The sequence below is a fragment of the Pteronotus mesoamericanus genome, unplaced genomic scaffold (assembly GCF_021234165.1).
Source record: "Pteronotus mesoamericanus isolate MK-2021 breed Mesoamerican mustached bat unplaced genomic scaffold, CSHL_Meso_final contig_33, whole genome shotgun sequence".
NCBI classification, from domain to species: domain Eukaryota; kingdom Metazoa; phylum Chordata; class Mammalia; order Chiroptera; family Mormoopidae; genus Pteronotus; species Pteronotus mesoamericanus.
Window position 1 is genome coordinate 15016078 of NW_026555135.1, and position 23998 is coordinate 15040075.

Sequence of the window (23998 nt, forward strand, 5' to 3'; positions counted from 1 at the left end):
TGGCATTTTTTAAAGATTTGTAAGGAACCACAAAAGACTCTCAATAGACAAAGCAATCCTGGGGATAGTGGAGGAGGGGAGCAGAAAACAAAGGCAAAGGTATCACACTCCCTGACTCCAAATTATACTAAAAAAGAGACAATAATTCAAACAGCATGGTATGGGCAGAGAAACAGACACAGAGACCAATGAAACAGAATTGAGAGCCCAGGAATAAACAAACATGTATGAGGAGGGACCAAAAAAACAAAAACAAAAAACAGTGATTTATAAAATATTTTGTATTCATTCTTATATGTTTAGTCACCTACAAATTACTCTCCATTTGATGCAATACACCTATTGAGATGTTTTTTCCATTCAAAAGAGTTTTTGAACTCGATTTTGATGTCTTTTACTGCCTCTGCCGTTTTTGTTTCACCCCTTTCACATTGGCAAAATGTTTCCCTTTGAGAAATTTTTTCATCTGGGGAAACAAAAAAATAAAGTTGTTCAGGGTGAGATCAGGTGAATAGGGAGTGTGGGTCATGGGAGTCACATCACTGTGGGACAAAAACTGCTGAACAATCAGTGCAGTGTGGGCAGGTGTGCTCACAAATTACCCATCACTAAATGGGAAAACGTGTTGAGTCTTCAAAAAAAGAAATCACTGAAGCCTAACACAGCCTCTCACAAAAATGCCAGCTGGCACACTGTGACAGATGGGTTCTTAGATCACTCACATAGCAGGGGAAACCTGTCCTATAAAGGGTGTACTCTCCAAAAGAGGATTCTGGGGGTTTTGGATCCCCCCTCATACATAGGCAAATAATTTTCCACAAAGGAGGCAATAACAAACAATAGAGAAAAGAAACCCTCTTCAAAAAAAAGGTACTGAGAAAAACCACATGCTAAAGAATGAAACTATTCTACCTGTCACAATACACAAAAATTAATTCAAAATAGATCAAAGACCTAAATATAAGACCTGAAACTATAAATTACATAGAAGAAAACATAGGTAATAAACTCATAAGCTTTGGTCTTTGGACTTTATAAATTTGACCTCAAAGGCAAGGAAAGAAAAAGCAAAAATAAACAAATGGAACTAATACATCAACCTAAAAAGTTTCTGCACAGCAAAAGAAACCACCAACAAAACAAAAAGTCAGCCAACGAAACAGAAGATATTAGCAAACAATACCTCCAATAAGGTGTTAATGTCCAAAATATATAAAGACTCATACAACTCAACATCAAACAAACAATCCAGTTTCTAAAATGGTCAGAGAACCTGAACAGACACTTTTCCCAAGAAGACATAGAAATGGCCAACAGGTATACGAAAAGATGCTCAACTTCACTAGCTATTCGGGAAAGGAAAATCAAAAATACAATAAGACACATCTGTTAGAATGGCTATTATTAACAAGACAAATGTTGGAGAGGCTGTAGAGGAAAGGGAATCTTCATTCACCGTTGATGGGAATGTAAACTGGTACAGCCACTATGGGAGACAGACTGACTCCCAAAAAATTAAGAATAGACGTACCACATGATGCAGCAACCTGTCTTCTGAGTATCTATCCAAAAATTTGAAAACATTCATTCATAAGACATATGAGGTCTGTCCAGAAAAAGTCCAGCCAATGTTAATATAACAAGAGCAGTTTGTGCAACATCAATGTAACCCGGCAGCCAAAAAGAGTGAACTAGAATGTACATGTATGAATAATGATGACTTCAGTGTACTAGTCAGTGGGGTTGATAGACACAGTTCAGTGAGCATGTGTATTGTGTGGCCATCACATTCAAAATGACTGAGACAGTAAGGCAATTAATCTGCCTCAAATTTTGTTTGAATATTTCTCCACAGAAACTACTCAGAAGGCTGCACCTATGGGCAACTGGTGATTGGCATCTTCATCATGACAATGCACTCACTCATCCATCATGTCTTGTGCAGAGTGTTTTGGTAAAATGTCAAATCACCCAGATGACTCAGCCTCGCCTACAGCCCAGCTTTGGTGCCCTGCGACTTCTGGCTTTTTCCCAAAATTAAAATCACCTTTGAAAGGGAAGAGATTTCAGACTATTGATGAGATTCAAGAAAATACAATGGGGCAGCTGATGGCAATTGGGAGAACTATGTGAGGTCCCAAGGTGTTTACTTTGAAGAGGACTGAGGCATCATTGTCCTATGTACAATGTTTCTTGTATCTTCTTCAATAAATGTCTCTATTTTTCATAGTGCATGAGTGGATAATTTCTGGACAGACCTCATATGTATCCCTACATTCACTGCAGCAATATTCACAGTGGCCAAAACATAGAAACAATCAAAGTGTCCTTCGATAGATGATAAGCTAAAGATGATGTGGTACATATATGCAATGGAATACTACTCAGCCATAAGAAAAGGTGAAATACTGCCATTTTTGACAACATGGATAGATCTGAGGAACATTGTGCTAAGTGAAATAAGGAAGAGAGAAAAAGTCAAGAACCATATAATTTTACTCATGTGAGATACAAAACTGAAAGCAAAAAATGAATAGACAATACAGACATACAAAAACTCACAGATACACAACTGTATAGTAGTTGCCAGAGGAAAAAAGGAAGGTGGGGGCAGGGTAAAGTGCAAAGGCAGTCAAATATTTGGTGACAGAAGGAGACTTAACTCTGGGATACAAACACACAATGCAATATACAGATGGTGTATCATAGGATTGCACGCTTGAAAGCTATACAATTGTATTAACCATGTGTCACCCCCAACAAATTAAATTAAAAATTTTTTTTAAAAGAAGTGAAATAAGGCAGTTGGTAAAAGACAAATATCAAATGATCTCAGTTATAAGCAGAATCTCATGAACAAAATAAACTAATGAGCAAAACAGAACCAGAGGCATAGAAAATAGACTGACAGCTGTAAGAGGGAAGGTACAAGGTGGGGACTGATTCAAAGTAGATGAAGGGGTTAGTCAAAGAACATATATAAGTACCGCTGGACATGGACGACGGTGTAGGGATTGGCTGTGGAAGTGGGGTGGGCCTGGGTGGAGCAGGACAAAGGGGTAAAAAAATGGGACAACTGTAACAGCATAAACAAAAAAATATTTTTTTAATTTAAAAAGAAAACCTAATAGGCAAAGACTTTATATTATAAAACCAGTAAACTAGCCTGTAATACTTACACTATAACATCATACTTTATGTTTATCATGATGCTATTTAAAGTAGCAGGAAATTTGAGGTAATCTATATGTCCATTTTTGAAAGACTAGATATACTGTGGCAGATACAAAATATGGAATGTGATGCATCCATGAGAAACAAAGGACCAAAGAAACACACAGTCACATGGACAAGCATTGAAAACATAAAACCAAGTGAAAAGAAGCAAGAAACAGAACGGGTTCTATGCACGATACCTTTTTTTGTGAATTAAAAGAAATGTTCAAAACACCAGTAGAAGGATACATGTCAGCACATTATTAGAAAGGTTGCTAATGTAGGGCTAAAAAAAAGATTGCAGAACAGGGTGTGATAAATAACGAAATAACGAATGAATTAATGAATGAAGAAGAGAGCAAAGAGGGGTCTTACACAGACACATGAAAATAATGTGCTATGAACTGAGATTGCATGTTTAAATATTCTGTACTTGACATCAAAAACATAGTTTTTTAAATCCTTTGTTTTTACAGAGAGGATCCACTGCTAATGTCCTATAAAATTAGTCTTCTCATATGTACCTCAGTCTTTGGCTTGCTTTTTAGCTCAAAGAAATTTGGAGCTAAAATTTGAAAACCAATGTAAAATGAAACAGAATTAATTGTGAGCTTAAATATTTTTTAAATTATAATTAGAAAAAACAATGTCTTTACAAAATATCTCATTAAAGACTTCAAAATTAGGAATAAACTTCTCTTATTTACTGGAAACTTTTAGTCATTAGCAAACATTGACAAGTAAATTTCACCATAAAGTCTTAACTTCAACAATGTTTCCTAAAAGAAATACGTCTAGCACTCTCATAAATTTGTTTATTAAAACTTTGTGTTAAGAAGAAGGAAAGTACTGACGGTAGCCATTCTGACAGGTATGAAGAGATATCTCATTATTGCTTTAATTTTCGTTTTTCTGATGATTATTGATATTGAGCATCTTTCCATATGTCCATTGGCCATCTATATGCCCTCTTTCAAGAAGAATCTATTCATGTCCTCTGCTCATTTTTTTTAATTAAATTGTTTGTTTTTTTGGTATTGAACTGTGTGAGTTCTTTATCAATTTGGATATTAACCTTTAACACCTGTCAGAATGGCTACCATCCCTAAATCCACAAACAAGTTTTGGCAAGGATGTGGAGAATAGGGAACCCCAGTAAACTGTTGGTGGGAATGTAAATTGGTGTAGCCACTATGGGAAACAGTATGATGTTCCTCAAAAAGTTAAATATATAATTGCCCTATTACCCAGTGATTCCACTTCAGGGTATATATCCAAAGGAACCAAAAACACTAATTCAAAAGAATATATGCACCTCTTTGTTCATGATAGGATTATTCACAATCCAAGTGCTATCAATAGATGAATGGATAAAAAAGTTGTGCTACAGCTCTGGCTGGTGTAGCTCAATAGATTTCATGCCAGACTGTGAACCAAAGAGTCACCAGTTTGATTCCCAGTCAGGTACATGCCTGGGTTGTGGGTCAGGTCCCAAGTAGGGGGTGCGTGAAAGACAACCACACATTGATGTTTCCCTCTCTGTCCCTCCCTTCCTTTGTATCTAAAAATAAATAAATTTTTAAAAAAACAGTTGCGCTACATAAAATGGATTATTACGTGCCCATAAAAAGAATGAAATCTTATCATTTGTGACAACACGGATGGACCTATAGGGTATTATCTAAGTGAAGTAGGTCCATCAGAAAAAACAAATACCATATGATTTCATTTTTAATGTGCAATCTAATCTAAGGAACAAAATAAGTGAACAAACAAAACTGAAACAAACTCATTGACACAGAGAACAGACTGATGAAGGCCAAATGGAAAGGGAGTTGGGAGACTGGGTGAAAAAGGTGAAGGGATTAAAAAGTACAAATTGGTAGTTAGACAACAGTCACGGGGATGTTAAGTACAACATAGGGAATACAGTCAATAATGTTGTAATAACCATGTATGGTGTCAGGTAGGCAAGGAAAATATTGGGGGAACACTGTATTATTATCTAAGCACTGTGCCATACACCTGCAGCTAAGACAAAATAACACTGAATGTAAACTATAATTGAAAAATAAAATTTAAAAAGAGGATAATAACACTTTTCAAAGGGTTCATCCTCATTTTCCTTTCCTCATCTTATTTAATCTTCTCCTTTAAAAAAATCCTAAAACAGAGAAATTAGGTGAAACTATACCAAACTGCCATTTTTGTAAGTCAACATGTTTCAATATTGCAGTTCAATTTAATAATATAATTTAAAATTGAAAAAACTAAGCCTTTAAAGATTTTAATAATTACTTAAAGGTATATTTGTTAAGATGTAAAGTTAATATTTCAACTTAGGTCAATTAGATTACAAAATCCATGTTCTTCTAACTATATAATGTCACCATCGATAAGCTTCTTACCGGTGTTACTATGTTTAAAATTTAGGCTAATAGTTGTTCCATGCTTAGGAAAAGGTAATAGCAGACACTTGATTTTATCTACAATTAGAATGAGTGTCATCCAAGGCTTTAACAAATTAAATTTCACATATCTAAAATATGTAGATTAAATAAAATGCATTTTCTTCTTCAAGCATGACATACTCAAGCTTTAAAACCAGTACAAGTCCAAGATATGTTTTCATCAAGCAAACCAAAACTAAGGAAGCATTGTAGATCCATTATGACCCAGGAAACTAAACTCTTCCAAGAATATCATTTGCATTATTCTTTCACTGTCTTATGTTTTTAAAAATGTACAAGATCAAAATAGCTGAAAAGTTCAATGTTGGGTTTTACATAGGACAAGCCAAAGCCCAACCCCCAGAAAAATTCTGTGGTAGGTAACAAATGTAACACAGACAATGCCAAACAGCAAATGCCATTTCTCAAATAGAAGTTTTATATTGAAGTTCTACATTCTTGTGGTTTAATATGAGTCATTGTTTTCCAAATGGAATCCATTAGTATAGACCACTGCCGATATTTTCTTGGTTTTCCCCTTAGATATTCTGAGCTATGAAAATAAAGAAGAAAAATGTATTTTTATCTAACTAAAATTGCTTTATAAATGTTCTTTGAGGCCCAAGATTTTCAATCCAAGGGAATTAACAAAGCTTAAAAGCCCAAGGTAAATTATCAAAAGTAACTTGGCCAAGGAAAATCACCATATCTCATCGGTGTTCTCAATAAGTAGTTCTTATTTTCTTGTTTCAGAACCATTTCTTCCAAGGGCACCTCACCACCGCATTGAAATCCATGTTTTCATTGGAGATGGGGCGACATGGAGTTCACTGAGGACAAGATTTTCATTGAAAGGCATGTAAGAGAGAATACACTGGTGGAGGAGATCCAAGATAGCAGCGGAGTAGGTAGAAGCTACACTAACCTCCTCCCATAACCAAACTGCAATTACAACCAAATTATAGAAAAATCAACCTGAATAACCAACTGAACACAACCTGTACACAAACCTTATAACCAAGGACTTATGAAAGAAACTACATCACCACAACATGGCTGGTAGGGAAGGTGGAGGCACAAGAGGGCTAGTTGCACTCCCATGGGTGGTAGTTGAAGTTCTGGAGGGATATTTCAGCAGTCAGGGGGATTCCCCCTGAGAAGTGTGGCATCTAAACCCTAAGCTGGGCTCCCCAGCCTAGAGCAGCAGAACCAGTAAAGGAACTCAAATAACATCCAACTGTGAAAACCAGCAGAGTTTGTATCCACCAGGAAAAGACACATAGAGATGCAAAAGACCCTTGAAAACAATGCACAAAATTTCATTTGCAGCCACTTACTCTGGACTCTAGAAGAGGGAGAGCAGAGCAGACTAGAGCCATGTGAGAAGAGTCTGGTATTAGAGGCTCTGGGTAAAGACCTGAAGGGTCACCTGCCAGGATCCCTGTGCTCACTCATTCCCCATACTGCAGAAGTCATTCTTTCTCAGGCAGAGCACTCCCCTCTAAGTGGTATCAGCCTGAGGGGAAGCAATTGCCCCACCCGCAGGAATCCCTCTCACATGGCCCTGTGGAGCTAAAGTCCAGCTGCTGAGACATATACCTGGATGCACCTTCCATGATTAAGCCTAACAGAAAGCCTGCAGGCAGAGACAGATCACTGGGAGCTCTACTTTAGGGGACCCTCCAACAAGGCCCAGTGCTAACAGAAGCCAGCATTGATACCCAGGTTGACCCTCTTACCACACACGCAGGCTCAGAAAAGGGAGACACAAGCTATGGATCACTGATCACTCCAAACAGGTTACCTAGGGCCAGTCACAGTCAGCACCTAATATAGGTCTGCCTGTACCAGAGTCTTTGAAGAGCTACCTAAATAAAGAAAGAAATACAAAGAGGCAGACAAAATGAGAAGACAAAAGAAACAGGCTCTAAACAAAAGAACAGGAGAATTATACAGAAGAGGTAAATGAAATGGAGGCAAGCAATTTATTGGATATAGAGTTTAAAGTAATGATTATAAGCATAGTCAACAGCATGAAAAAAGACATAGAAATTACAGAAACAGACCAGTCAGAAATAAAGAGTGTAAATTCTGGAACAAATAATACACTGGAAGGAATGAACAGTAGGTTACAAGAAGCAGAGGATCAAATCAGTTATGTGGAAGACAAAGTAGAAAAAAACACCCAAGCAGGGAAGCAAAAAGAAAAAAGAATTTAAAACATGAAGAGAGTTTAAGGGACCATTGGGACATGAAGGATAACAAAACCACATCATGAATTTACCAGAAGAAAAAGAATGAGCAAGGCATCAAGAACCCATTTAAAGAAACAATGACTTGAAAACTTCCCTAATCTGGTGAAAAGACACACAAGTCCAGGAACCATAGAGAGTTCCAAGAGATGGACCCAATGAAGCCAACACCAAGACACATCATAATTAAAATGGCAAAGCTTAAACACAAGGAGAGAACTCTAAAAGCTGCAAGAAAAAAGCAGTTAGTTACCTACAAGGGAGCTCCCATAAAACTGCCGTCTGTTTTCTCAACAGAAACATTTCAGACCAGAACGAATTGGCATGAAATATTCAAGGTGATAAAAAGCAAGGACCTATAACCAAGGATACTTTACTCAGCAAGGCTATCATTTAAAAATGAAGGAGAAATAAGGAGCTTCTCAGACAAGAAAAAGCTAAAGGAGTATGTTAACACCAAACCAGTACTGCAACAAATTTTAAGTCTTGCTAGAAGAAGAAGAAGAAAGGTTAGGGGGGAGGGCGGGCGGAGAGGAGGGGGAATGGTAGGAGGAGAAGAAGAAGAAGAAGAAAAAGAAGAAGGAGTAGGAGGGGGGGAGGAGGAGAAGAAGAAGAAACAGAGGAAAATAGTTAAAAATTAAAATGGCAGTAAATACACATCTATTAATGATCGCCTTATATATAAATGGTTTAAATGCTCCAATCAAAAGACATAGGGTAGCTGAAGGGATAAGAAAACAAAACCCATGTATATGCAGTCTCCAAGAGATCCATCTCAGAATGAAAGATACACACAGACTAAAAATAAAGGGATGGAAAAATATATTTCATGCAAATGGAAAGGGACGAAAAGGCTAGGGTAGCAACTTATAACTGACAAAATTAACTTCAAAACCAAGGCGCTAGTAAGAGACAAAAAAGGGAGCTACATAATGATAAAGGAAAAATTCCAATAAGATATAACCTAGTAAGCATTAATGAACTCAACCTAGGAGCACCTAAATATGTAGAGCAAATTTTGATGGACATAAAGGGAGAGACTGATTGAAACGAAGTCATAGAAGGGAATTTTAACACCCCATTAACTTCAATGGGTAGATGTTCTAGACAGAAAATCAACAAGGAGAGAGTAGCCTTAAATGACACACTAAATCAAAAGGATTTAATTGATGTCTTCAGAGCATTTAATCTCAAAGCAGCAGAATATATATTCTGTTCAAGTGCAAATGGAACATTTTCTGGGATAGACCATATGTTAGCACACAAAACAAGGTGCAATAAATTTAAGACAAATCACATCAAGCACATTATCTGACCACAATGCTGTGAAACTAGAAATTAATCACAAGAAGAAAACTGAAAAATAACACAGACAAGAAAGCTAAATAACATGTTATTAAACAATAAATGGGTCAACATGAGATCAAGGAAGAATTCAAAAAATACCTTGAAACAAATGGAAATGAGAACACAATGACCCAAAATCTATAGGACAAAGCAAAAGCAGTCTTAAGAGGGAAATTCATATGATACAAAACCATATCAAAAAACTAGAAAAAGCTCAAATAAATAATCTTACTTCAAACTTAAAGGAGCTTAAAAAAGAATAACGAAGACCAAAGTGAGTAGAAGGAAGTAAATGAGAAAGATCAGAGCAGAAATAAATGAAATAGAGTCTAAAAAAATAATACAAAATATCAATTAATCCAAGAGCTAGTTCTTCAAAAAGATTTAAAAAAAAAAAAAAAAAGACTGACTAACCTTTAACCAGACTCAACAAAAAAAAAAAGAGAAAAGACCCAAATTAATAAAATCAGAAATGAAAGAGAGGAAATAACAACAGACACCAAAGAAGTACAAAGGATTGTAAGAAAGTATTACAAACAACTATATGCCAACAAACTGGACAACCTGGACAAAATGGATAAATTCCTAGAAACATAAAATCATCCAAACTCAGTCAGAAAGAATCAGAGAATCTGAATAGACAGATGACACCTTGTAAAACTGAAACAGTAATCAAAATTCCAACAAAGAAAAGCCCTGTGCTAAATGGTTTCTCATATAAATTTTACCAAACATTCTGAGAAGACCCCTTCTTCTCAAATGATTCCAAAAAATTCAAGAGGAGAAAAGACTCCCCAGCTCATTTTACAAGGCCAGCATTATCCTAATTCCAAAACCAGATAAAGATACTACAAAAAAGGAAATTACAGGTCAATATCCCTTATGACTATAGATGTCAAAATCCTCAACAAAATATTAGAAAACTGAATGCAGCAATACATCATAAAGATTGTACACAATAATCAAGTAGGATTATTCCTGCAATGCGAGATTGGTACAACAGTCACAAATCAATAAATGTGATACATTACATAAACAAAATGAAAGATAAAAACTATATGATCATATCAATAAAAGAAGAAAAAGCATTTGATAAAATCCAGCAATGATTTATGATACAATCTCTCAGCAAAGTGGAAATAGAGGGAACATAACCTAAATATAATAAAGGCCATATATGACAAACCCACTGCCAGCATCATACTCAATGAGCAAAAACTACAAGTATTCCCCTTAAGATCAGGAACAAGATAGGGATGTCCACTTTCACCTCTCTTATTCAACATAGTAGTAGAAGTCCTAGCCACAGCAATCAGTCAAGCAGGAGAAATAAAAGTCATCCAAATTGGAAAGTAAATAAAATTGTCATTATTTGCATATGGCATGACACTCTACATAGAGAACCCTAAAAATTTCACCAAGCAATTACTAGAACTGATAAATGAACTCATAAAAGTAGCAGGATACAAACTTAATATCGAGAAATCAGTTGCATTTTATATCCCAATTATGAACTATCAGAAATGGAAATTAAGAAAACAATCCCATTCACAATTACTTCAAAAGAATAAAATACCTAGGAATAAATTTAAGCAAGGATATAAAAGATACATACTTGGAAAGCTGTAACACACTGAAGAAAGAAATTAAAGAAGATACAAGTAAGTGGAAGCACATACTGTGTTCATGGACAGGAAGAATTAACATCATCAAAATGTCCATACTACCCAAAGCAATCTATAGATTCAGTGCAGTTGCTATCAAGATACAAATGATGTATTTCACAGAACAATAATAAATATTTCAAAAATTTATATGAAACCTCAGTGAGCCTGAATAGCAACAGGCATCTTGAGAAAGAAGAACAAAGTCAGAGAAATCATGCTACCTAATATCAAACCATACTATAAGGCCATAGTAATCAAAACAGAATGGTATTAACATAAACAGAACAGAACAGATTGCCCAGAAATAAATCCACACCTTTAGAGTCAATTAATATTCACCAGGGGAAGCAAGCACACACAATGGGCTAAAGATAGTTTATTCAATAAATGGTTTTTGGAAAAGTAGACAGATACATGCAGAAAAATGAAACTAGATCAACATCTTACACCAAACACAAGAATTAACTCAAAATGGATTGAGGAGTTAAATGTTAGACTCAAAGCCATGAAAATCATAGATAAAAACATGGGCAGTAAAATCTTGAACGTTATTCATAGCAATATTTTTTCTGCTAATATCTCCTCAGGCATGGGACAAAGAAGAAAAAATTTTAAAAAATAAGACTACATCAAACTAAAAAGTTTTGCACAGCAAGGAAATAAAAATGCAATCCATGAAATGGGAGAATGTATCCACTAATACATATGATAAAGGGTTAATATCCAAAATTTATAAAGAACTTACAAAACTCAACACCAAAAATCAAACAGTCCAATTAAAAAATGGGAGAAGGACCTAAATAGACACTTCTCCAAAGAGGATATAGAGATGACCAACTGACATGAAAAGATGTTCAATGTCACTAACCGTCAGAGGAAATGCAAATTAAAACCACAATTAGTATCTGTCACCTGTCAGAATGGCTATCATTAATAAATCAACAAACAACAGCTGGTGAGGATGTGGAGAAAGGGGACCCTTTCTGCACTACAAGGTGGAAATGCAGGCTGGTACAGCCACTATGGAAAGCAGGATGGAATTACCTGAAAAAATTAAAAACGGAAGTGGTTTAGGACCCAGCAATTCCACTTCTTAGAATTTATCCAAGAAACCCGAAACACTAATTCAAAGGAATATAAGCACCCCTATGTTCATTGCAGCATTATTTACAATAGCCATGATATGGAAGCAGCCCAAGTGTCCATCAGTAAATGAGTGGATAAAACTATGGGATATTTACACAAAGGAATTATACTTGGATATAAAAAAAAGAATATTTTATCCTTTGCAATAGCATTGATGAACCTGGAGAACATTATCCTAAGTGAAATAAGCCCGTCAAAGAAAGACAAATACGCTATAATACCACTCACATGTGAAACCTAATAAACTGAACTAACAAGCAAAACAGAGACAGACAGATGGCAGGATGACATCTCTGGGTGGGGGTTGGGGGACAAAGGGATTAAACAAAAAGAACTCAACAACAGCGTGGTGATTTGGGGGGTAGTGAAGGGGGGGAGGGAGTGAAGGTGGAAGAGGGTATAAGTAGGTTAAATGGTGATTGAAAAAAAAAACAATAAAAAATAAACTATTAAAAAATTAATAAGTAAATAAATAAAAGAGAACATATTGGGGAAAAAAATAAAGTTAACCAAGAAAACCAAAAGTACAGCATGAGGGGAAAAAAGACCTGTTTGGATCACTATCACTTCAGATCCTTTCAATGGACCTGAGGTTTCCAGATTATATTAAACAAACTTACTTGCAATTTGGAATCAGCTGTTAGAAAATCCTATCATAGATAAAAAGAATATAGTCAGAAAGGTTTTCATCATAATTTCATTAATTTACCTTTGTGTTGGAGCACTCAAAAAAAAAAACAAAAAACTCAGATATATAAAATGCTTTCACATTGTGTACATCATTCATCTCTTCTTGCCTCAATCTTTGTCAGACCTCTAATATTCTTGATGTGTCTGAAGACCTTCAACAATTTCTAAATCCATGAAAACTATTAAAGTATCCATTTCTTCACTTGGTAGACTATGCATTGCGTTTATTTATAATAGATAAGAATCATTGTTAAATTCAACTTTCCCATTTCTAAAAATGTAAACAAGTTCTATTGATCATGAAAAGTCCACCTGCTCCTTAATCTATCCACTTTTTCTTTAGCCCCATTATTACTACAATAGAAGGAAACAAAAACTACTTTTCACAGGAACTTTTTATCACATTTTTTTACTTTTATCACATCACAGAGTTGCATTAAGACATGGAAACCAAGAAGTGAAGAAGCCTCGCTCTCCACCTAGGTAATTTACCTTTATGTTAAGGCTCACTTAGTTCATGCCTTAGCAAAATTATTTATTACTACATATCACAGGCTTTCAAGATCCCACTTAACTAGACAACACTATAAATGTAAAGCATATTGGATGTTAATGGCTATATAGCACTTTTCTGTAATGGAGATGAAATTTTCTCATTTCCTTTGTCCAAATTGTCCTTCATGACTCCTAGATCTCTCATACAGTACCATGGCTGGAGCCTTAAAATCTGGGAGGAATGAACAGGAGACAGAAACAGTGTGTGATAACAACCAATTTTTTTTTTTTAATATCTCTGATGCTTTCGGTTCTTCAAAGCAGTTCTGTACCCATTAAATCCTCTAATCCCCAGCACAGGGCTCTGAGATAAGAAGGATAGTTTCATCATGTTTTATCGGCTACAGAACAGTTAAATAAATTGTATATGACTATAAAGGATAAGAGAAGAGGAAAGGAAAAAGAAAGCTGGCATTTTTGGAACTTTTATTATGTAATGGGCTTTATGCTTCGAACTTTAATCCATAAGAAAGTTATTTATAATTTCTGTACTTTAGCTTCTTCCTATGTAAAAGAATTTACCTTGTAGATTAGATAAGACACTGACACTGAATGCATAAAAAAATTGAATGCAATCTGGCTTGAGAGAACATTTCAATGAATGTTGACTCTAGCTATTATCATTATTTCTTTTACTTTTCTTTAAGTGTCACAAATAATCTTGTGAGATAGGCATTATTTCCCTTGTTTGTCTGTTGAATACTCCAAGGTTTTATGAAGATTAATGCTCTTTTGAATAAAATCCGTTCTACCTAAAGCTGAAATTCCATTCAGCAATCCTAACCAAATTGCCATAAATTTTGTGCTGATTACAAGCATCAGCAGATAGCCTTCCTTTGTGCAGAAAGATCAGGGAGGTGGCCCAAGATCAACCAAAGGAAAGAATGTTTCTCTGTACTAATGCCATCTGCTATACACTCAGTAAGTTCCTTCCATCTTTATATTTCTCTAAATTTCTTTAAATATTTTACTTATAAACATAAATAATTTATAACATTACTGTCTAGTACTATTAATAGTATGAATGCCATTAAAACTAATTAATACTACCCAATATTTACAATAATAGTTATCTTTTGCTAAGTGCATACGCACCAAGTGCTAAGCATTTCACATGCAATTTTTTTCATGTAATCTTCACAGATAACATAAGAGAAAGGTTTAAGTCTGCTTTATGGATGATTTAAACTTAAGCTCAGAGAAGTAATTTGTCACAATCGTAAGGGAGACATATGCCTGAGCCAAGATTCAAACTCCCATGCAGTTCCAAAGCCCATGATCTTGTCAAAAAGGAATTAGAGTTGTTTGATTTTCCTCCCCACAATTACCTAGGCACTTTAAAAATCAAATTTATGATCAATGCAATGCTTATCATAATGAACTAGAAACATTGACTAAAGTTAGAAGACCTACCATCTACACTGAGCTCTCCAGTGAGTCTATAAAGAAGATGTTTAACTATACCAAGTTGGTCTGTCAAATTAGAATAATAAACTAGAACAATCCCCAAGGTCCCGACAACATTCCACAGTTCAGCAGGCTCCTCTCCCTTAGAATGGGTGTTCTCCGGGAGAAAGCATACAATATACAGCTTCCAGATCTGTGAGGAGATAAGTTTCTGTTATTTGAGCCACCTAGTCTGTAGTACTTTGTTATGGAACCCTGAGCAAATTAATGCAATAGGTATCAGGATACCTACTAACTGCACACGTTTGCTTCAAGCTGGAGAATAAGAAAAGAGAATCCTTGTGCACTGCTGGCAGGACTGCAAATTACTGCAGTCACGATGGAAAACAGTATGGAGATTCCTCACAAAACTAAAAATTATGTGAGCTTATAAAAGGACAGAGCATGTAATTAATAAATTGTAATAGTTGCAATTAGCTTGAACCGCATAAAATTACTGATACCTGATTATTTTTGTCCGATTAAATGGCAATTCCATATGGCTTAGTCTGATGTTAATGTTGCATATAGGCAATGAGGACAATGGCTAAGAATGTAAGTTCTAGAACCAGGATGTTTAGGCTAAAATCCTACCTCTGTTACTATAAAGTTACAGAACTTCTCTAACTTGATTTTGTAGGCTCAAAATTAAAATACCTACTCTGTAAAATGAATGAAAAAAAGATTAAATAAATTAATCCATGCAAAACTCTTAGATTAACACCTGATACTTACTCCTCAATGAATGTAATCTACTATTGATATTATTAATAATGAAATGAAGAAAGTACATTTAAAAATGTCTGAAATTAACTCCAATACCTAATTCTATGTTGTTTTGATAAAAGAGAATTAAACAGTGGCCATTTAGACATATAAAACAAAGAAATTAAATGTTAAGTGCTAAAATATTGTGGAATCAGGAATTATTTAAATAAAAGTCTCATAATTCCTTAACAGTTTGTCTGACACAAGTCTAAAACAACTGGAATGCTGAAAACATGTTATCTTAGGGATAAACCAATGATTTTTCTTAAATTCTTAAATTGCTAAACATCTTTAAATATCATTTCACAAAAGACAAAGAGCTAGAGGTCTATTAAGTACACAGTTTAGTATGTTCTTGCATAGGTTCACAGAGCTGTTTCATTATTAACAGGCTAAATATTGCTCTGAAAGGGTCAAGAGACCAGAATGGTAACACAGCCACTAATTCAGTGGGTGATAGTGACCAATCACCTCAACCTCATTTTTTTTTATTTTAAAAGATGTTATTTATTTATTTTTAGAGAGAGGGGAAGGGAAAGAGAGGGAGAAAAACCAATGTGTGATTGCCTCTTGTGCCCCCCATCCCCAGACTAGAGACCCAACCTGCAACCAATGCATATGCCCTCACTGGGGATTGAGCCAGCAACCTTTTGGTTCACAGGCCAGCACTCAATCCACTGAGCCACACCAGCCAGGGAATCAACCTCATTTGTTGTATTTGGGAAAAGAAGAAGAAATCTAAGTAACGATATTAAAGCCCTCTTTTAAATCTAAAATTCTAGAGTCTCCATCTATCATAAACAGATTAAGGAGATAATGATTAATCAAAGTAATATAACCCATTTTGCCTGTCAATAAATAAGAAGTAAATTGTTTTCAAATAATAAAATGTTAAAAATAAAAGAAAACAAAAGGACTTCTGGCCAAGATGAAGGCATAGGTAGGTACACTTTGCCTCCTCTCACACCAAAAGAAGGATAACAACAAAATTAAAAACAAAAAAAACAACCAGAACTTTCAGAAAATTAAACTGTATGGAAGTCCAACAACCAAGGAGTTAAAGAAGAAACATTCATCCAGACCACTAAGAAGGGCGGAAACAGGCAGTCAGAGCAGAGAGGAAACTCGGCAAGGCAGCAGCTTGGGGACCGGGTGAGGTGGCAGCTAGTGGCCTGGGCGGTCCCACACTTGCATGCAAATAAGTCAAGAGCAACAACTGGCAGCAAGACAGACAGTGCAACCCAGAGTTCCAGCGCAGGAAAAGCAAACCTCAAAACCTCTGGCTGTAAAAACCTGTGGGGGTTGTGGCAGCAGGAGAAACTCCCAGCCTCAAAGGAGAGTCTGTTGGAGAGACCCACAGGGTCCTAAACGTACACAAACTCACCCACCCAGGAATCAGCACAGAAGGGCCCAATTTGCTTGTGGGTAGCAGGGGAGGTGACTGAAAGCAGGGGTGATAGCCTAACAAATGCCATTGTTCCCTCCCTGACCCCTTCCCCCACATACAGTGCCACAACACAGCCATGAGAGCTGCTCTGCCTTGGTGAATACCTAAGGCTCCACCCATTACAACGTAAGAGGAGCACCAAGACAAAGAAATATGGAAGAATAATCAAATGAAAGAACAGATCAAAATTCCAGAAAAAATACAACTAAGCAATGAAGAGATAGCCAACCTCTCAGATTCACAGTTCAAAACACTGGTAATCACGATGCTCAAAGAAATGGTTGAGCATGGTCACAAAATAGAGGAAAAAGTGAAGACTATGCTAAGTGAAATAAAGAAAAATACACAGGGAACAAAGGGTGAAGGGAAGGAAACCAGGTCTCAAATCAACAACTTGGAGCAGAAGGAGGAAATAAACATTCAACCGGAACAGAATGAAGAAACAAAAATTCAAAAAAATAAGGAAAGTATTAGGAACCTCTGGGACAACTTTAAACATTCCAACATCTGAGTCATAGGGGTGCCAGGAGGAGAAAAGGAAGAGCAAGAAACTGAAAACTTGTTTGAAAATATAATGAAGGAGAACTGCCTCGAGCTAGCAAAGGAAACAGACTTCCAGGAAGTCCAGGAAGCTCAGAGAGTCCCAAACAAGTTGTAACCAAGGAAGTACACACCAAGGCACATCATGATTATATTACCCAAGATTAAAGATAAGAGAATCTTAAAAGCAGCAAGAGAAAAGGAGACATTTACCTATAAAGGAGTTCCAGTAAGACCATCAGCTGATTTCTCAAAAGAAACCTTACAGGCAAGAAGGAGCTAGAAAGAAATATTAAAAGTCATGCAAAGCAAGGACCTACATCCAGGATTACTCTGTCCAGCAAAGCTATCATTTAGAATAATAGGGGAGATAAAGTGCTTCCCAGATATGGTAAAGTTACAGGAGTTCATCATCACCAAGCCCTTTATTATATGAAATGCTAAAAGGACTTATCTAAGAAAAAGAAGAAAATCAAAACTATAAATAGTAAAATGACAATTCATAACTATCAACAACTGAATCTAATACAAAAACAAAAACAAACTAAGCAAACAACTAGAACAGAAGCAGAATCACAGAAATGAAGATCACATGGAAGGGTATCAGTGGGGAGGGGGAAGGGGAGGATGGGGGAAAAGGTACAGGGAATAAGAAGTATAAATGGTAGGTACAAAATAGACAGGGAGAGGTTAAGAATAGTATAGGAAATGGAGAAGCCAAACAACTTATATGTATGACCCATGGACATAAACTAAGCGGATAGGAATGCTGGTAGAGGTTGGGTGCAAGGTGGAGGAGAATACAAGGGAGAAAAAAAATAGGACAACTATAATAGCATAATCAATAAAATTTATTTTAAAAAATAAGTAAAAGGAAAAAAATACACTTAGTTAAAAATATCTCAAATTGAAACCATGGTATTTTGTGCAATAAAAGGGAAAAGTTAATGATCAAACCTTTCCTGAAATTGACAGGAGGAATATGTTCCTTTTCAGCAAAATTAAAGCTGTGTAGACCAGCAGTGAAACCAATATCAACTTAAAATTCTAGGTCCATTCGTCCAGAGACTCTAATCTCTGGCCTTAAGAAACTCATATAATATCAGATTTCTGTCTCTGAAATATGTTAATTATGATATAACTCCCAGGACACTTGAGAGGGTAAATTAGTTAATGTTTCTAAATCACTTGAAGGATAATGATTGACGAAAGAAAGATCATCACTGTGAAATCAGGAAAAAAAAATATCAATGCTCACAACATTCTTCTAATTACCACAGGTATCTCAGTAAGAGTTTTTAAAAAAAAAAAATTGGCATGACCATCTAGCAGGTCTAAAATAATAACTGTAAAACAAAGCAAAAAAAAAAAAAACTTCTCATCAAGATATTATAAGAATAACTAGGCTAAAATTGAAGTCCATACACATATGTTAGTTTTGGGAGAAAGATATAAAACCAAGACACTGAATCTTCTACCATATAACTCATTCTCTTCTCAAATTAAAATGTTTATGTCAATTATATTCTTTCATTGTTAAATGTCAGACATGCAGCTCAAATAAGTGAACATGAATATGAAGGTTTTTATAGATAGTATTCTCAGTTAAATTGTTCTGACATTTCAAAAAATTTAAGAAACTTAATTTCTCAAATTGGGTCACAACACATTACTACTTTCCATTAAAGTACAAGTAACTATATTTTCCATTCCTTGAAAATAAATAAATGAATAAATAAATAACAGATTTCATCTTAAGTAATCAACTGAGTCCTTTATCTAAGAAGTAATGTTACCCCAATAAATTTAATTTTTAAAGTACTTATTAAGGGAAGATGTAGGAAGTTATTATCTGATTGGTTGGTTGGTTGGTTCATTGGTTTGGACGTGTTTTTGGCTTCCCTCAAAAGATTTCTTTTCCCTCGTGGATCGTTTTAAGATTCCAATATTCACAGCATGGTATAATTAAACATCTTCTAGGAAGCACAAAGTCTGATTAGCAAATTAACTCAGGCATAAACCATCCGTGACCATGTTGCCTCCAAGTCTGGATCAGACCAGTCTGGGAAAAAAACAATCATAATGAAAATTCCTATTAAAACATTTTAATCCCAACATTATTTTATCGTCCATCATTGAAGATATTTTCCCTGTCAGTTCTTATGCAATTTTTTTAATCCTTAATTTTGGTGTGAGAACAGTCACCTAGATTACTAGTAATAAAAATGAATACTTCAGTTCTGAACATTAAATAGCTTTATCTTTATTCTCAAAGGCTCCCACCACCAGATTAGAGACAAGTGAGAAATATTTTTATAGTTATATGCCAATAATTAGAGCCTACAACATTTCCTCCAATATCAGTCCCTAATCTGGAGAGGGGGGAGCAAGAGGACTACCTATATTCTGATGCCTTTTTATTGTATGAATTGGTGACTAGCTGTTTGCTTTAAAGCAAAGTAAGTGCACATGACCATGAAAGTAGGAATATCTTCCCCCACCGCCTACACTCGTGCCGCTAGCCACATGCAGCTAGTGAGCATGTAAAATCTGTGTGGAGCCACCAAGGGACTGAAGTTTTAGGTTTATTAATTTTATTAATTTAAATTAAAATTTAAAAGCTGATATTCATTATTGGAAAAGCTTTAAATATGTTTGGAACAACTTGGGTATGTGAATATACTATATCATCTATAAAAATTTATAAAATCTAAACATAGCTGCCCATCAGTAAATGAGTGGAATAAAAAACTGTTGTACATTTACACAATGGAATACGACACAGCAGAGAGAAAGAAGGAGCTCCTACCCTTGGAGATGGCATGGATGGAACAGAAGCATATTATGCTAAGTGAAATAAGCCAGGCAATGAAAAACAAATACCATATGATCTCACCTATAAGTGGAACCTAAACAACAAAACAAAAAAAGGAGCAAAAGATAACCAGAGACATGGAAATAAGGAACAAACTGACAGTGACCAGAGGGGAGGCGAGAGGGGCATAACAGAGAAAGAAGGAGAAGGGGCAAGTCAAGGGACATGTATAGAGGACCCATGGGCACAGACAACAGCGGGGGGGGGGGGGGGGCAGGGGAAATGACTGTGGTGGGGGGAGGGGCCGGGGCAGGGCAGGGGAGACTAACGGAAAAACTGTGGGACAACTGTAACTGAACAACAATTAAAAAAAAAGTTAAAAAAATCTAAACATGGGTCAGTTTTTCTGATAAAAATTTAGTGTTTGAATTTTGACGTGCATAAGTGTAAAACACAAGCTATATTTCAAAGAATTAATAGGCAAAAATAATGTAAAATATCTCATTAATAATTGTTTTAAATATTGACCATATGTTGAATATGTCAATCTATTATAATAGTTTAGATATATTATTTTCAATAAAATGTATTAACGTTAATGCCACTGGCTTTTTCTTACTTTTTTAATGTACTACTGGGAAATTTTAAATTACTTATGACTCATATTTCTATTGGGCAGCACTAATAAAGAATAAGAATACTAACCAATGGCATAAGTATCTGAGATGGGCCAGTGAACGTTTAGAAAATCTCTGTAGTGTGAGAAAAAAACAAAAGACCAGACAGCACTGCATTCAAATGCAACCCTAACATTGTCCATCCGATGGTACTTGAACAAGTCATTCAGCTTCCCTAGCCTGTATTTCCGCAAGTGTAAAATGGGAAGAATAGTTTCCTGGCTTCAACAAAATATTTGTTAAGTACCCAGAGTATCATCAGTTTAAATATACCATTAAATAAACAGTTGTTTTGCAATAGAAAGCAGAGATTTCAAACAACTACTAAGAATTAACTGCTTTTCAATGTCAATTAATAAATACTGCATCAGACACATATTTTGTGAGAACTGGCAGTAAAACGAAACACTGCAGATATCCTCTGGATAAGTTTATAGTCAGGCTGAATGAAGTCTTGATCAGTCAAACTAAAAGCTTGCCATTACTTGGTCCTTCCTGGCAAAGCAGATCCTTCAGGTCACTTTGCAGCTGACAAGAAGTAGCAAATTTTCTCAGGCACGACTAGCCTGGCCTGACAGTTTCATCCACTTCACTCTAGCAGACAGTATCTTCAGTTCTTAAAAGTGTCAATCATTTTAACCCAGACAAGAACAAATGATAAATCAAGAAAACTTGACCACTCGAGAGGATAACAAATATTTCATAAAGCACAACCTATGTTTTCTTAATGAAGGGAAGAAATGACCAAGGATTGTAGCAATGTCTGCCCACATTAAATGCATTCCACCAAGTCACCCAACTCCCACTTACCCCCAACATCTGGTGGAGGTAGTGATACTCTGGCCCTTGGTTATACAGCAGGAAGGATTTCCAGAAAAGCAAAACGTTCAGGGAGAGCCAGATAAGCTAAATCGTACAAAAGGAGAAAAGAAAAATTAAACATAAACGTTACCTGATGAATGGAGACCTTAAGTACATTCCTTGGACACAATACTTTCAATGAAATCTCAATTAGTAATTGAAGGAAGCAATCTCAATTACCCAGCAAGCTGAAAAGCACTCAAAGAAGAACAAATCTGACCTCTCTCAGTCCCTGCGCCTAAGAGCAACCTTTTGGGGCGTCAACAGGTCTTCTGAATGATCTGCCGACATCCCCTGCAGTGCAAAATGGGACTAAGAAATTAGTGACATCGCCATGTCCCAAGCGTTGAATATTTTTAAAATACAACATCAAGCAGAAGCAATCTATAAAAGAGCAAAGAAGGGAAGATGTTTAAAGGGTTAAGAAAAAGCTGTATTCATTAAAGTCATCCCTTCTCCCTCCACATCCGCTCTCGCATCAGTGTGTAGGAAAGTTCTCAGGCATTTGGAGGAAGGGTGGGATCATTATTGTCTGCAGGTATTAACAGCGGAAAGTTTTATTAGTTGAGAACGTTCGAACTAAAGGCAAAACTTCCACGTCCAGTCTCCCACCCGCGCACGCTCAGAGAATGAATCAAAATCGCTGCACAGGAGACCGAACGCGGGGGCAGTTTGGCCCGCCATCCTACCAGGCAGAGGTGTTTAACCCCTTCGTTGGCCAGCCAGCTCCTCCAGGACACAGCCATGCCGCCAGGCCCGCCGCGCTGCGCTCGCCGCCCGCCCGAGAAGGTGCGGCGGCGGCCGCGGCAGCGGTTACAGCAGCGCCGGTGGGGCGGGTCGGGACGGGGGAGGGGGCGGTGGTCAAAGACTGAGTGGAAGCCCAGAGGCCGGCGCTGAGCCAGCCGGGCGGGGTCTGCGCCCCGGAGCCGGTCTTCCGGGCGCGGCGGCTCCGGGCCGCGCCGGGGCTGCGCTGCCCCCTCGGCGGCGGAGCGCCCGCTCACCCGGCCCTGCGGCCCAGGGCTGCGCGAGGCTGCACCGCTGCTCCGGTCCCTTTGTCTGGGGGCGAGCCTGTTGTGGCGGCTGCCGTTCAGGATGTCCTGGGCTTGGGAAACAGAGGCGTCCCGTAGCCGAGCCTACCCAGCTCGGAAGGACAAAGATGTGGAAAACGATACTCATACTTATATGGGGACCCTGGTCTCCCTTCTCTTACACGCACACGCACCCCTAGTTCTTTTGGACAGGTCGTTCGCCCACCCTCCAAAAAAAGTTCAACTCTTAAGAGACTTGGTAACGTAGTTAAGGCCGGAAATACCCTTTTGTGTACTAGAGTTCCTTCTCCCGCCGGTGCTTTCAGCAACTCATCCCACCCTCCAACGCCCCCTGCGCAGCTAATACCTACAGCCTTCCTCCACCTCCCCCTTCTTTATTCCGCCATCCTTATTCCAACCCACATTGATGCAAAGCTTTTAAGAAAATTAAGAATAAAATGAGCCCAGAGGATTAAGGGTTAAAGCTTACGTAATTCTCAGGGGCTTTAGGAAGCTCACATTCACTCTATTTAGGAATTTGCATTTTACTACCTAGTAGCAGAGTGTGTTTAGTAACCAGGATCCTCTCAAACTCGTATCAGAGGCCGGGTGAAGGGTGAGAAGAGTGTAGGACTGACACAAGGTACCTGATTTACGCTGCAAAATATCAGTCTAAGGGAAGAGAAAAAAACATTCATATAGCAGAATGTCTGATGAAAAGTAAGCATTTAATAAATGTTTGTTAAATCGGGAACTTCCCAACATTGACAACTAACAAGTGGTGGAAAAAGTAAACAATTAGTAGCCTAATCTCAGGGCTTTCAAACTTTTTTTTTTTAACATAATGCATTTTACAATACATGCCATAATATATCACTGAAACTAAAATTTCATAAAAATCATACTTTCTTTACCAAAAGCAATGTAGTTATATCAATTAATTTCATGAACAGATTAATGACTGATTCAATTTAAAGCTTCAATGCTCCATATCAAATCCCAGTTATATTTCACCAAGTTATTTTTCTAATAGTCTGTCATCTCTTTTTGATATATGACTTTCCTGTTTCACACGTAATCAAATCCTGAAAAC

General features: G+C 36.7%; 1 protein-coding gene across 1 annotated transcript in view; it reads right to left on the reverse strand.

The window, feature by feature from the left end:
- NOX4 (NADPH oxidase 4) overlaps window positions 1-22664 on the reverse strand; it is a 187914-nt gene extending 165250 nt beyond the window's left edge. Inside the window, exons 1-2 of the mRNA XM_054576412.1 lie at window positions 22567-22664; window positions 21827-21922 (exon numbers count right to left, since the gene is read on the reverse strand). Of these exons, the coding sequence (XP_054432387.1) occupies window positions 21827-21922; window positions 22567-22623 (153 nt within the window). The 5' untranslated portion in view covers window positions 22624-22664. The remainder of the gene's footprint in view (window positions 1-21826; window positions 21923-22566) is intronic.
- Window positions 22665-23998: the final 1334 nt, after the last annotated feature.